Here is a 14,776-nt window from a genome sequence, read left to right on the forward strand (position 1 = left end):
TGGCGCGTAGATGAACGATTCGTTAAAAAATTATTATTATTATTATTATTATTATTATTATTATTATTATTATTATTATTATTATTATTATTATTATTATTATTGGGGGTTTTGTTGTTGCTGCTGCTGTTAATATTGTCTACGTATTTTACATACACATTGTAAAGTACAGTGACAACGTATTTGTTTGATCAAAGTTAATTTAGTTCATTTAATTAAAAAAACTATTAATCAAATATAACTGATACAATTATAAATGAAGATGTTTGAAATATTTGTACACGTAATTTACATACGGGGGAGTAGTTACTCTTCCACTTACATCAGACGTCACGAAAAGCTTTGCCTCTGATTGGTTCGCGTCTTTCGTCCGTTCCCTCCCAGCCGTGGCCATATTTGTTGATGTGTCATTCCAAAAAGGACTTGTTGGGTTGACCAGCTGGAAAGACAGACAAAGTCACGGTTCAAAGTTCACCATTAAGTTCAACCCGAGGTCCTCACTCGTTCCACTCATGGATTTACCACACTCGGTGGGTGAATATGAACACACTATTCTATCAAACGCTTGTTTTCCTTCACGGAAATGATTAGCTAGCTGAGCTGCCTCCTATAGGCTAGCAAAGCTGTCATTATCGCTACAAGCTAAAGGTTTTTACGTTACAAATGATAAGCGCCGGTTATTGCTTTCATGAAATACATTGTTCTGGCGTTTCCCTGTTATTAACTTGATATAACTGCAGTATGGGTAGCTCAAGACGTTATGAGCAAGCTTATAACACTGCAAGCTAATACCTGCATAATAAGCTTGACCGTCTGTGAATGGCTTCAAATGAAGGATAAATCAAGTTAAGGAGCATATTTTGGTTTACTAGGCGCGGCTGCGACAAAAGGTTTTTCCAAAGGGCTTGTGTTTCCTTGACAGCTGACATCTGTCAAAAGGAGCATCCACGCCCATTGCTGCTTGAATGCAGCATTTTCATAATACATAGAAAACGTTCAAGGTAGATAAGAAGCTGTCCATGAAGTCTCTTTATTCTGTAACAAATGTGAATAGACAAAGCTGTGGGTATTTCGCAAAATCGAGAAGTATTCCTTAATAAGAGAATAACGAATATTGCTGGGATTCCGTTCACAACCCAGTAAAGCAAGTAGTATGAGTTTATTTTAGGTATCAGGTTGAATAAAGAGCCTAAAAGAATATTTGGGGCGCTTTAGTCAGTCTGCTATTCCTCTCCCTTTGTTTTTCAGATTTAATGCACAGAAGGTACCATGGAGCTACCTGATCCAGCCTCGGACGCACACGTGATGGAGGAGTCCAATGTCGAGTTGAAAGGAGGTGAATTGCCACAGTTACAGCAGCTCCAGAACTTTGAAGTAGAAACACAAGAACCCGTGTCAGAAGAATGTACAGCAGAGGAATGTATCCAGACAAAAGGTGACTTTATCAAAACTAAAACAGATCATCTTGCAAAGACAAAGATTGAAGGACAAGATGGAGGGGGTGAGCTGGGATCCGATGACAACTGTGATAGTATTACGTGTTCAAATAAAGAGGAACAGCCGTCACCTTTTTTAAATGAAGTGGCCGCAGGCGATGCGGTTGAAGTTTCCCACGCCGTGGAAGCTATATTGACTTTTGACAAAGGCGGTTCTCCCAACGGCAACGACGAGTCGCCCGTCAGCAAGGAGCCGTCGCCACAGAACCGCAACGGATTAACTGAGAGTCTGTCATCCCCGTCGCTCCACAGCGCATCCAAACACTCCCCCCCTGACTCCATGACCACCACATCCGGCATCTCCAACGGCCCCTCCACCCCCTCTTCGGACACCATCAGCTCCTCCCTCACCTCCAGCCCTCAAAGCGTCACCAACACGTCGGCGCCCTCCGATTCGACGTCCAGCCCGTATGACACGGACTGCAGCCGGAAGCTGATTTCGGAAATCCAGCGCTCCCTGTCGCAGGAGTCTCTGTTGGACGAGCTGGAGTCGGAGCTGATGGCCTGTCAGCTTCCCGAAGTCGAAGGGAAAGGAAGCCCGCCTGTCAATGGAGTCCCTTTGGAGCAGGAGGACTGCATGTTGGTCTTTGAGAAGTGTGTCCAGTACAAGTATGCGCAGCAGGAAAAGTCCATCCAGAGGTAAATAATTAAAAAAATAAAGTTCCTCAAACTGTTGAGCTCATTCATCTTTGATCTACTTATTTGCGCTGATTTAATTTAAAATTACCACTGTGTTGTGAAGGTTGCTGGAGGAAAACAAGCGGCATCAGGATCTCATCCTGGGCATCTGTTCCGAGAAGGACAACATGAAGGAGGAGCTGAAAAAGAGAGACGAGACGGAGAAGCAGCACATGGGCACCATCAGAAATGTTGGTACCATTTATTTTATATGTCGACCAAAATCAAATCATTTTATTTGTCCAAAACTTGGTGGCGTACACCTGCTCCCCTCCGCGGTACACAAACCGCGAGTGTTTCTGTTCAGGATGAGATTTTATCGGCACAAATTGATACTAATCACATCCCAGACATATAAGGCAGCAGTTAGAGCAGACCCAAACAATAACAGAATCAGATTACCTGACTAATTCTCTGCGCAGGTGAGGCGTGGCCTCCCCTCGCCGCCCGCCATGACGTTCACCCTGTTTACCGTCCAGTCTGTGTTTGCGTTGACAGCTGGAGGGACGGGTTTCCGAGCTGCAGCGGGTGCTGAAGGATTCCCGGGACAAGCTCATCCAACAGGAGCAGGCGGCTAAAGCTAACCTGATGCAAACGCAGAAGGAGATGTCCTACCGGCTAGAACAGGTAAAACCGTTTACGGTGGCACGAAAAGATCTCATCACACAGCCAACACTGTCAGGACAAGAAGAACAATTATTTTCTGTTTTTTTTTTTGAGCACGTCAAACTCGTTGGAAATAATAACCAGTAAAGTAAATACGCATTTTTTCATCCAGAACCGTGCACACTGCGTTTCCACGTTATCAGAGTCAGAGTCTTTTTTTTTTTTCTTCACACCCAACGAGTTTTAATTTCACCGTCCATTGAACAAAAAAGAGCTCGAGTCTCACCATTTTGGTCACGTATTGCCGCCGAGGGGTTTCGAAAGCTGCCCATTTGAAGTCCCCTCACTCAGTCATGGAATAAAAGCTCCCCAACTCTCCCTGCAGGCGAACAGGAAGTGCGAGGAAGCACGCCAAGAGAAGGAGAGCATGGTGATGAAATATGTGCGGGGGGAGAAGGAGGCCCTGGACCTGAGGCGAGACAAGGAGACTTTGGAGAAGAAGCTGCGGGAGGCTACCAAGGAAGTGGACCGCCAGGCCCTACGAGGAAACCAGCTTGCCCAGGAGAGAGGCCGCCTGCAGCAGCTGTGCGACGCCAAGGTCTTTCGGAACGGAACGTCACAAGATGTTTCTTGCCATTGTTTGCTCATTGCATGTTTTTCTGCTTTGCTCGTAGGAAGGCGAAGTCAGCCGGCTGACTCGAGAAGTGGAAAAGTTGAAGGAGGATAACAACTCCCATCTTATTAAGGTCAAATGGGCCCAGAACAAACTCAAGAGCGAGGCTGATGCCCACAAGGCAGGTGGCATTTTGTTCTAACTGCTGAGCTGGATTGAAAGTTAAAATGAAGCATATATTTCATTGTATTTGACAGAAACGGGAAAAAAAATCTGTAATGAGAACATGTTCCAGTTCTTTTGTTTGAACACAAATGAGAAAACAACAACTCAATGTCGAAACCTGGTGAATATAAGCAAATGAAATGTTATTTTGAATAGCAATCAAGAATCGTTCACGCGGTTAATTAAATTGACTCCCGACTCCATTTTTGAAATGTCATTTTAATGTCGATCGTCATCATTTAAATGTAACCTACTTGTTCATAAGAGGTGGTAATCATTTTAGATTGCAGGAGCTCCCGACAAAAACAAGATAAGTTGTCTGTATTTTTCATTTGATTGGCAATAAAATGGGAGGGAAATTATACGGTAATGAACCCGCAGGAAATGGGTCATTTCGGTCTTTCTTGATAATGACTGTAATGTTTTTTTTGTTTTTTTTTCCTCCCCCGGGGGAAGGTAGTTTGTAGCCGCAGTCCATTTCAGACCGATTAAATAATGGCTGGACCAATCGACTGTATTAGTACTAGTAAATCAAATGAGAATGAGTTGTTTATCGATATCTGAATTGTGTGTGTGTGCGTGCGCAGGAGTCTAAAGACAAGCTGAGGGACATCACAAGCAAACTGACGCAAGCCAAAGAAGAGACGGAGCAGATTCGCAAGAACTGCCAAGACATGATCCGAACGTACCAGGTCTGACCCATTTTTTGGGATTTTTATGTATTATGTATATTTGTGTGATATTATGTAGTACTAGGGCGAAGCACAATCTTCCACCTGGAGGGAAAAAAAATATTTTTCTCATTTCATACATTTTTAGAAGTGAAGATCAGCAAATAAAACCGGTTCATCAAATTATGATGCTGTAATTTCCATAGATACCGCATGGTGGTGCTAAAGAGCTGCTTTCTCCCGAGTCCTAAACTGCAAAACGGTGAATGATGATTCTTTGTTCTGCAGGAATCAGAAGAGATCAAATCCAATGAGCTGGATGCGAAACTGAGGGAGACCAAAGGAGAACTAGCCAAACACATGCAGGAGCAAACGGACCAATTAGAGGTGACTCCATTTTCTCATCCTGGCGGCTTTTAAGATATTCCTCTTAAACGCAAATCAACACCTGATAGTCTTGAAGCACAAAAATTTCTCTTTCGTCACATTCGCAGGATTAAGTGCCTTAGCGAGGGAACGAGCGTGGACTTAATCCGAACACAATGGCCTGTTTTTTTTCGTTGTTTTTTTTTTTTTTTTTTACATCATCCTCTTCTAAGAGGAAGGACAATTTAAATATAAATGGCCTAGAAATGATCAATATGAAGCAGAGCATTCGGACAGCCGGCCCAAAAGACGCCGCCTACTCCCTGTCTGTCTTCCCGCCGCCTCGCTTATTTACCCCGTGAGTCTCAAACTAAAACGCATAAATAGAAAGCTCTCAAAGCGCCTGTTGTTTTGCGTTCGACGTCAACATTTCAATTTACACGCGCCGCTCTACTTTGTCTTCCCAACCTTCGCATTTAACACAACATAACATTGCTTTTCCTTGATTATATAGTGCCTTCGTTTTGAAAAATATTGCCACTGTCTCCCAAACAAGGCATTCACAAAAAAAAAAAAAAAAATGTCTTCCTTAATGGTAGTTTGTTATGCTCAAGAGACAGTCATAAATTATACAAAACGAAACTCCATTAGCATGGAAAGAAGCAGGCAAGTCATGAATTAACGGAGCAAATAGCAAATATATTTTCCTCGTGGCAGGTTGTCGTGGATACCGCGGCCCGCTAATAGCTTCTTGGAAAAGTTGACTCTCACCAGTCCCGTTAATGGCTTTGTTTAAAAGATGAGACAAAACATCATTTCATGCCGCTTTCATATTCCTAATGAGCGCGCCGAACCACGGAAACAATTTGATTTCAATGAAGCGGCTGTAAAATCAAAATCAAACAGACGAGGCTTTATACTATCAATATATTGCGGGTTGAATTTTTTGCTGTCCTTTTTGATGGATACACAAATCCATTAACGGTTGAGAGTTTTGCGGCTTGTCGCAGGTGCACCGCGTGAAGGCCAAAGAGCTGGACGACCTGAAGAGGAGTTACAAGGAGAGCATGGATGAGCTGGACGCGCTCCGCACCAAGGTTTGTGTCAAGGCGTCGGCGCCCCGTCACCGCTGACACGCCTCCGCTAACCGGCTTGTCACGCTCCGCAGCTCAAGTGTCTGGAGGACGAACGCCCCCGCTGGGAGGACGAGCTGAGCAAGTACCGCGAGATCATCAACAGGCAGAAAGCCGAGATCGGTCGGCAGAGGGACGAGTTGAACAAGATGGGCGCGCTGCAGGAGGAGCATCAACGGTATTGGCCCGGCGGTAGAAAAATCAAATCGCAATTAATAGTTTCGACACAAATAAATTCCGATTGAGGTCTTTGTTCGAATGAGGTTCTTGATACTCGCGACGGACAACGTGACACACTTTTCTGCCTTCCGAACCATGTCATCTGCTTTCTTGGCCTCGGCTGTCTCCCGTGACGCTTGTGGCCTACTTCCAGCCTCATTTGACTAACTCCTCCATTCCATTCAAAGCACACCTCCTTCCAGTTAATTGATTGTTTTGATGCCAGGGCCCAACAAGAGCTCACGTCTCGGTGCAATGAGGTCGACTCGCTCAACGGCCAGATGGTGGACCTCCAGCGGGACGTGCAGGGGAGCCGGGAGCGCGAGGCCGAGCTGCTGGGCTTCACCGAGAAGCTCAGCAGCAAGAACGCCTGCTTGCAGTCGGAGAGCAACGCCCTGCAGTCCCAGCTGGATCAGCTGGGCGACCGCTTCGCCGAGCTACGAGCCAAGCTGGAGGAAACCGACGGCGCCCTGGATGACAAGGTTGGGCTGGAGCTTTTGTATTATCGTAAGGAGCATCCATGAATGACGCTCACCTCATTATTTTGCAGTCACGCCGGCTAAAGCAGGAGGAGGTCCTGAGGCAGCAGGAGGTGCGAGCTCTGCAGGAGGAGAGGACCGAGCTGCAAGGCGAACTGAGCCGGCTCAAGACGCGAGTGGACGAGTTGAGGGACGAGCTGATGACTCAGAGGAGGAAGCAAGCGGCCAACATCAAGGACCTGACCAAGCAGCTAACACAAGGTCAGGAACGATTGAACCATTTTGGTGTCAGACACGATGAAGAGCAACGAATCCTTATTAGCATGCTAGCTCCTGATTTTTACTCTAGTCACATTCCCCAAGTTCAGCACTAGCTTCGTGCACGCGCAAATGCTTGGAAGGTCGTTCAGCTTTCCTTAAGGCAGCCTGTGATCATTCCTCAGAGTTCGTCCGCCTTGATGACAACTTTCTTATCTTACTGAAGTCTTTCCCGAGCTTAGCGTGCACACCTTCTCATTTTTATGAGCGCAGACGTGAGGAAAGTAATAAGGTTTCACTTTGGCGTTAATTTAAATTGAAGGATTCGAAATGCACACGATTGAAGCGTCACATCATTTTATGTGACAAATTGACTATGATTCCAATGACAGATCTATCTCTTCCTTCCAGCTCGAAAGAGACTGGACCAGGTCGAGAACGGAGGCTGCGACCGCGAAGGCGGCAGCATGGGTAGCCGATCCAGTTCCTCAGGTGCTTCGCCTGGTTTGTCCCAAATCTTTATGAGAAGTGCCTTTAAATTATCAACGCCCATTTTGTTTTGTGACTCTAATGAACCTTACTCCCCAAGGCTCCTTGAACGCACGCCACGGGGGCGGAGGCGAGGAACGCTGGCGGGAAAGCCACTCCGATGCCTCGACAACGGCGGCGACGGTAGACAGCTTCCCGGAGGTGGATAAGGCCGTGCTGGTGGAGCGCATTGTCCGTCTGCAGAAGGCGATGGCCCGCAAGCAGGAGAAAATTGAATTCATGGAGGATCACATCAAGCAGCTGGTGGATGAAATCCGCAAAAAAACCAAGTGAGTGTCAGTGGAGAAAAAAAAATAATCATAATTATATATATATATATATATATTTACTAATAATCACAAAGAAATAAACCCATTCCAAGTAAGCAGTATTGGAAAAATGCCTGAATGAATATAGCTAATAAATATTCCATGCCTCGTGTATTAATGGCGTCCTGATTAGCATTTCCATTGACCTTGAAGGACAGCATATGCTAATGTTAATCGCAACACACTAACACAGACGCTTACAAATTCTTACCTACGCTCCATCCCGTATGCCGCGATTCATTAAAAGCTATTTATAGCAGCATCACGGGCGTGGGCGGGAGCCTGGAATGAATTAGCAAGCATCTTCAGTGATTCATATTCACGGTCGCTCCGAAAAGTACGTGAAGGGCGTCGGCACAATGGCACTGAGTAACCACGGGCAGCGGGGAGTCCCCGCCTCTTCCTTAATCGACTCTCGGAACTGCTTGCCACTAAATCCATTTCGGTGTAATGAGCTAAATCCATTGAGTTAAATCTATTGATTAGCAAGGGTTTTATGACAAGGGGTCCCGTATCAGATTGCTCTCTGCCAATAGCCGTCAATTGCCATTTTGGCTCAACCTACATTACGATTCAGGACACATCCCACGGTCGGCGAGCTAAAAATAATCTCGGGAAATAGTCACTGGAGTCGCAAGGAGGATGTCGGAGCGGGTTGTCGCGCTTTTTTGTGCGTTTAGTTCTTATATTCACTCGGCTTTCGTCAGCACATTTGTTATCTTTCTTCCAGGTGAAATGCTGACTCCCCTTTTCGTGCGGCTCCAGCTAGCGTCTCCTAAAATTAGCATCTTTATTTCTGTATTGTCTCTTACTGTTTTCTTTTTGGGGTCACTTCTCAGTAAAATGCATTTTCAAGTCAAAACTTCCGACTGACCTCGTCTTGTGCATAGAATCATCCAGAGCTACGTGCTAAGGGAAGAGTCGGGGGCCCTCTCGTCAGAAGCTTCGGACTTCAACAAGGCCCACCTGAGCCGGCGAGGAGGCATCATGGCTTCGCTGTACACCTCCCACCCGGCCGACAGCGGGCTCACGCTGGACTTGTCGCTGGAGATCAACAGGAAGCTCCAGGCGGTGCTGGAGGACACCCTGTTGAAGAACATCACTCTCAAGGTACGCTCAAGATTCTTTGTCCGCATTTGAAAAGCAACGTCCTTTTCTCCACGTCCAGGAGAGCCTTCAGACGTTGGGCGCCGAGATCGAGAAGCTGATTAAACAGCAGCGAGACCCCGTAGACGGAGCGAGGAGGAAGTAAGTGAAGGACTGCGGAACTTTAGGATGCAAATGTGCCAGTAGCGTCCTTTTTCTTGTCATCTTCTCGTTACCTTGCCACTTACTTGAATTGTTCTGTCGACTTTGCAATCGCTTCGGTGCAACGGATCGCGATTTCCTCCGGGGACTTTTTTTGACGGCTGTGACGGGCCATTATTCTGAATGTAGACTGGGGATTGTCAAAAAGAAAATGGACCAAATATCAAATATGGGGGGGGGGGGGGGGGGGGGTGATGTGTGTGGGGGGGTGATTTTGTCTCCAGGTTCTCTGTTCAACAACGCCATCCGCCAAGTAAACCTCAATGCCAAATTCTTTTTCTGAAAAGAAACTTGCACGACCCCGTCATAACGTAGCACTCCAAGATGTGAATTATTCGTGTCCTTGTCACTGAGCTGACGTTTCTGCTGCTTGGTAACGGCAAAGCGTATAAAAATCTATCCAGGGACGAAGTGCAATGTCTGCCCTTTCTTTTAATTTTCATTTATTTTGCTTTTCATTGTGTGCGCCCACGCATTCGTTTGCTCACCTTCTTCTTCCATTTCAGCGTAATAGGCGTTTGGTTTACTCCTCACGTCCGCGCCGGACTTGTCCGGTCTTATTGGCTGGTACCAAGTTGACTTTGATGATTGTTCTATTTGGCGCCGTAATCCCTCTTTGCTTTTAGGTCACACGCGCGCATACGAGATGAAGGGAACGACCGCCGGTCGATACAAAAGGTCTTTATTTGATCTCATGCGGCGGCGGCGGCGGCACAACAAACCGTTTCATGCATCAAGCCAAACCCGCCGGGCATTATTATTTTGGAGAAAATTAGACAAAAATAGAAACATAATTCTCTTTCTCATGTAGATGGCCCGCAAAATAGCCGCATCGGCGACGGAACGAGGTAATTTATGCGCCAGTGCCTTTTAATACGGAACCCAACGAAGCAGGTTATTGCCACTTTCCCGCGACAAAATCGCTTAGGTTAACACATAACATCGGCGCCAGCAAAAATTAATTTCAACACGACGGTGCTGGACAAGTGAATGTGTGCGAGTGTTAGTTACAACTCTAAGTGCAGCGACTGTAATATGAAAGGGCCTTCCATGGGATATCACGAAACATGATTCGCGTAGCTTTGAGGTGACGCCGTAAAATGGAATATATAATTTTATTTTAATTTTTTTTTTATTTGAATCAATTTCCTGGTTCTGTGCAATGATTTCAGTGGGCTCTGTCTGTGTGAAACAAACTGTGATTCTAATTAAATTGTAGATTTGTATATACGGAATGATGTGTATATACTGTGGATATACAGATTATGTGTGTGCATATATATATATATATATATATATATATATATATATATATATATATATATATATATATATATATAAATAAATAGGTGGATCAAGGAAATAAAATGAAATACGTCTGACCCTTGTGGAATGTTATTGTTGTTGATTTTGCTGTTTTCACCTCCAGTCAATGTCATCAAAAGGAACAACAATTCCTTTTTGTGGACGAGGCAGCTTTAGAGTCCCTTCCCCCCCCCCCCCCCCCCCCCCCCCCTTCAAAAGGAGCGCAGTCCGCAAAGCTGGAGGTCACACGGTACAACTCATGGTAGGATTTAATCACTGCCTGCCACACATGAAAATGACAATCTGGCCTATAAACTAGTTTTAAATATTTAATGAAATAATGGGTTAATACATTATGAGTGAAATGTCAAAACGTAAATTATGTTTTGCCCATCGCTGCTCTCGGAAGTGCATCTTTTTTGCATAACTAATTTTTCTCAAGTGCGGACGAGGCCTGCTGACGGCGCTCTATGGGACGGCCATCCATCAGCAGGTAAAATATGGCTTCTCCTCTTCCACTCATTTCACTTGTTCATGTTTCCTCCCCAGTCCGCTTACAGGCTCAGTGACACGCCGCAGGTTGATACTGTGACCGTTTCAAGGAGGCTATTTTTAGCTCGCTGATAAAATGCCGTCTCTCCTCCCGGCTTTGGATGACTCCACTAGAAAATGGCCAAAGCTTTCTTTTCTAACAAAAGCGCTCTGTGGAAAGAGATAACTGGTAAGACTGGTGAAATCTAATCCAGGTGCACCTCAAACACTTTTACAACCACAAATTTATCACACAATGTAATGAACTTTGTAATCTACTTCTGCCATATTTAACCAAATGACGAGTTATCCTTGTGCATTGATTTAGTCTATTTTCATAAAGTAAACACTCGAGCGCAAGAAGAATATCCGTCTCGCTGCATTATTTTCCCATTTACGCGCTGAGCTCGTTTTGGTCTCCTTTCAGTTGCAATTTGGCAGCATTCCCGAGGGTTGCGACAGACAGCGCCAGCCGGGATCCCCTAAAAAGAAAAATCTGCCGCTTGGCTAATGAGCTGTGAAATTGCTGCAAACGTTTGCGTTAATAGTTCATATGTCGCCGTGCGTGGCGGAGCGTGCGTCGGTACACAATTGATGAACGGCTGGAGAGTGCGGCAGCCAGATAAGCGCGAGAAGTCAAAGCCCGCGGGTCGCTCTTTCATGTGGTTGCTCGCTGGATCTGGGCGGGGGGGGGGGGGTTCGCCACATTCTCCTCCATCATACGCTGCCGATTATGCAAATAGAACAGCACATAGTGGATTGGAAAATAAAAAGTCTACACACCCCTGTTCACATGCCAGGAAAAAAACCAAAAGATTCACACCTATATAATCAGTACCGGAAATTAAACCGAGAATGTAGTTGCACAAGTGTGCACACCCTCTTGTGTTCAGCCAATCACATTCCAACTCATCTTAGGCACAAGTGCTACCATTTTAAGTGTCTCTTAAGCATTGATAAAGTGCAGCGCTACCGCTATTTAGGTCATAGGTCACATTCATGGTGGGCAAAGGTCGATGTCTATTTTAACTGTATGAGGATGACATCATTTATTGTATAATAATAATTAAAACTATATCTTTTTCTTCTGCTATGATGATACATACTTGATCACAAAGCCTCACATATGAATGAGCTTAAAAAAAAGATTCTGGCTTCTTAGATATATTAATGTGCACGGCCTGTTTCATTATGAAATGTGTTATTCTTCCAAATGCAAATGAGCGTCTCCATCTGCGAGGGCGCTCTGTTCATCTCAGCAGAGGCGATCTGCCAAGAAAACAACCTTTAATAATAATCAAGCACTCCCCTGTTATCAGCGATGTGGCACTTGTCCATTCATAAAATTCCTTTTGCTTTTGTTCCATTCACTGGATTTATTTTTAGCGGACATTAAGTGTACACTTATATACAAGCTGTACACGGACTAGCATTGTATTGAATAATGTTATGAAGCAAAAGAGACCATGAACAACAAATGTTTTTCTTTTAATTCCACAGGACACTCACAAAAAGCATGTCAAGCCATACTCAACACTATTCTGGAATCAAACCCGTAACCTCATGGGCAAGAATAAATATACGACATTTTCATTTGGCTGCAATTGCACTTGTCGACGGATGTGAGGTAAAACACAAGGTGAGTTTAAATACAGTACGCAAATATACAACACGGTCCAGTTAGTGAGAACGTACGCTCATCATTGCCAGTCTCTTTATAAATTTTGTCTTAAATTTTTAGAAGGAAATTATTACGAATAAAAGTACTCTTCGGACCTTTAGGAGCAAAAACCACGCCTACATGTTTTCCATTGCACTCAATAATAATCTAAAAAATAAGCTAAATGGATCAATCAACATTTTAGATGGCCTGCCAAATTTAGCTAGAACTATTCAAGTTGGCTGAATCTGTCCAAGAATTGTTTTATACTAAAAAATAATCTACCTTTTATTCATCAATGAAAGTCGTAAGAGGGCTCCCTCTTGTGGTGTGCAAAAGAATCAATGCCTAAAGTAGAATTCCTAACTCGAAAGGTGTTATCCAAATTCACTAAATTGGTCCCCTGAAAATTAATCATGACAAATAATGTATCTTTGTTCATCTATGTATTCATAAATTGTCCCAAAGCTTGAACTCCCTCCAGTGGTACATTAAAGAATCACAGCCCAAGTAAAACTCAGTTGTATTTCACTTTAAATACATTTGAGTTTAATCTTTAGGAAAGTTTTCTTTTAAGCATTTACGACAAGTTTGGTGTTCTGAGACGGATGTAAAATATGTGCCTTGGGTCAACAAAAGTTGCAATACATTTTAAAAAAAATTAAAAAAGCACTTTGGGCTTTTAGTACGCGCTGGCTCCTTCGTGATCACACTTGAACGCTCAAAAGGAGGAAAAAGAAAAAAGTCATGGTAGGACTCAGAAATGGGACTCAGAGCGAGGCAGCTTCCCGGTTCCGGCCACATTCCTGTCACTGATGTCCATCAGGCTGCAGTCCGTCCACAACCCGAGCGTCCCTCCAACTCCTCCGGGCTCCAGCGAGGATGCCCCCACAAAACCGGCCGAGTAGCGGCTCAGGTCGCATGAGCTGACATGCAACATGCGCTCCCTCCTGGGTCGGGGCCGACGGCACAGCAGCCTCTTGAAGGCCCTGCGAAAGTCCGGACTCCGGCAGTAGATGATCGGGTTGAACGCCGAATTGGCGTAGCCCAGCCAGTTGAGAAAGACGAACAAGTCCTCGTCTACCAACTCGGTGCCAAAAACCCGCACCACGTTGACCACAAAGAATGGCAACCAGCAGAGCGTGAAGGTTCCCATGATGATCCCCAGCGTCTTGAGCGCCTTGTGTTCCCGGAGCGCGACCATGCGCGGCGGCTTCCTCTTGCACCGCGCCCCGCTGGCGTGAATGTGGAAGCGTCCCTCGCAGCGGTCGATCTTCCGCAGCTGCTGCTTGGCTTCCCGGTAGACGCGCGCGTACACAAACACCATGACCACCAGGGGCAGGTAGAAGGACACCACGGATGACGAGACGGCGTATGCGCGATTGGTTACAAAGTCGCAGCACGCCGGGTCCTCGTAGCACGCCGCGTGCGCGCTATCCCGGGACCAGTGCATGAGAATGGGCAGGAAAGAGACAAGCCCCGAGACGCCCCACACGGCGCATACCGCCGCCTTGGCCCGGGCTCGAGTGAGCAAACTCTGGTATCGGAACGGCGCTGTGATGGCCACGTAGCGGTCCACGGCGATTACGCACAGCGTCTCGATGCTGGCCGTGACGCACAGCACGTCCACGGAGATCCAGAACTCACAGAAGAACGAGCCGTAGTCCCATGCGCCGCGCAACTGCAGCGCGGCACCGAACGGCACCACCAGAATGCCCATGATTAGATCGGCGCACGCCAGGGACACCACGAACACATTGGTGCGTGTTTGGAGACGCTGCGTCCGGGCGATGGCCACGATGACCAACGCGTTGCCCAGAACTATAGCGAGCACAATGATCGCCATCAGTAGGCCGATGCCCACCACCCACTCCTCAGACGCGGACGGTCGGGCGGCGCTGCCGCTTGGATCCGTGTAGTTGCGGGGCTCCACGGCCCCCATGACGGGCTCCCGTCGCGCGCTAACTCCATCTGGAGCTCCGCGGTTGGAGCTCCAGACGACAGCATCGGCCCGGGATGTCAATCGCCGTGCTCAGTGCGTCACGGACGCACTGGCCAATCATAAGGCTCTCATCACATCCGATACAATGCAGTATACTTTAGCGTGGCCATCCACAGCATGGTTACAAATTTGACTTTTAAGTTTTGAGTGGCTTTTCAAAGCAGGCTTTCAAACTCCTGAGTGCAAATACTTGCAGAACATTTATAAACCAATCTAAAGTTTGCTCCACCGACGCGCAGGGCACCTGAAAAGCTTGCAATTGCGCTTACTCGTCTTTAGGTGGCAGTGTTTCGCATGAATAAAGATGCTGCAGTTAAAACCTGATTTTAACTTGCTCTGTGTAAAATGCAAGTTACATAAATGTACTTG

The 14,776-nt window shown here is 46.0% G+C and overlaps 2 protein-coding genes across 3 annotated transcripts; one reads left to right on the forward strand and one right to left on the reverse strand.

Annotated features, from left to right (window-relative positions):
* The first annotated feature begins 378 nt into the window (after positions 1-378).
* On the forward strand, positions 379-12,508 carry ccdc186 (coiled-coil domain-containing protein 186). 2 transcript variants are annotated; one of them, XM_068649419.1, is made up of 17 exons: positions 379-530; positions 1,249-2,135; positions 2,239-2,365; positions 2,673-2,801; positions 3,166-3,378; positions 3,455-3,574; positions 4,206-4,310; positions 4,578-4,676; positions 5,666-5,752; positions 5,824-5,966; positions 6,234-6,489; positions 6,558-6,747; positions 7,156-7,248; positions 7,334-7,562; positions 8,492-8,711; positions 8,770-10,935; positions 12,246-12,508. In XM_068649419.1, exons 2-16 carry the CDS (start codon positions 1,270-1,272, stop codon positions 8,851-8,853), a joined length of 2,961 nt encoding a protein of 986 aa, XP_068505520.1. In that variant the 5' UTR covers positions 379-530; positions 1,249-1,269; the 3' UTR covers positions 8,854-10,935; positions 12,246-12,508. The 2 variants fall into 2 exon arrangements, with proteins under 2 accessions (XP_068505520.1, XP_049614381.1); XM_049758424.2 differs by lacking the exon at positions 12,246-12,508 and having other exon boundaries at positions 7,156-7,236; positions 8,770-10,135.
* adrb1 (adrenoceptor beta 1) lies at positions 12,215-14,761 on the reverse strand. Its single transcript, XM_049758427.1, has one exon. It carries the CDS (start codon positions 14,345-14,347, stop codon positions 13,163-13,165), a length of 1,185 nt encoding a protein of 394 aa, XP_049614384.1. The 5' UTR covers positions 14,348-14,761; the 3' UTR covers positions 12,215-13,162.
* Between the last annotated feature and the right edge of the window lie 15 nt (positions 14,762-14,776).

This window comes from Syngnathus scovelli, chromosome 21, assembly GCF_024217435.2.
Source record: "Syngnathus scovelli strain Florida chromosome 21, RoL_Ssco_1.2, whole genome shotgun sequence".
Lineage (NCBI taxonomy): Eukaryota > Metazoa > Chordata > Actinopteri > Syngnathiformes > Syngnathidae > Syngnathus > Syngnathus scovelli.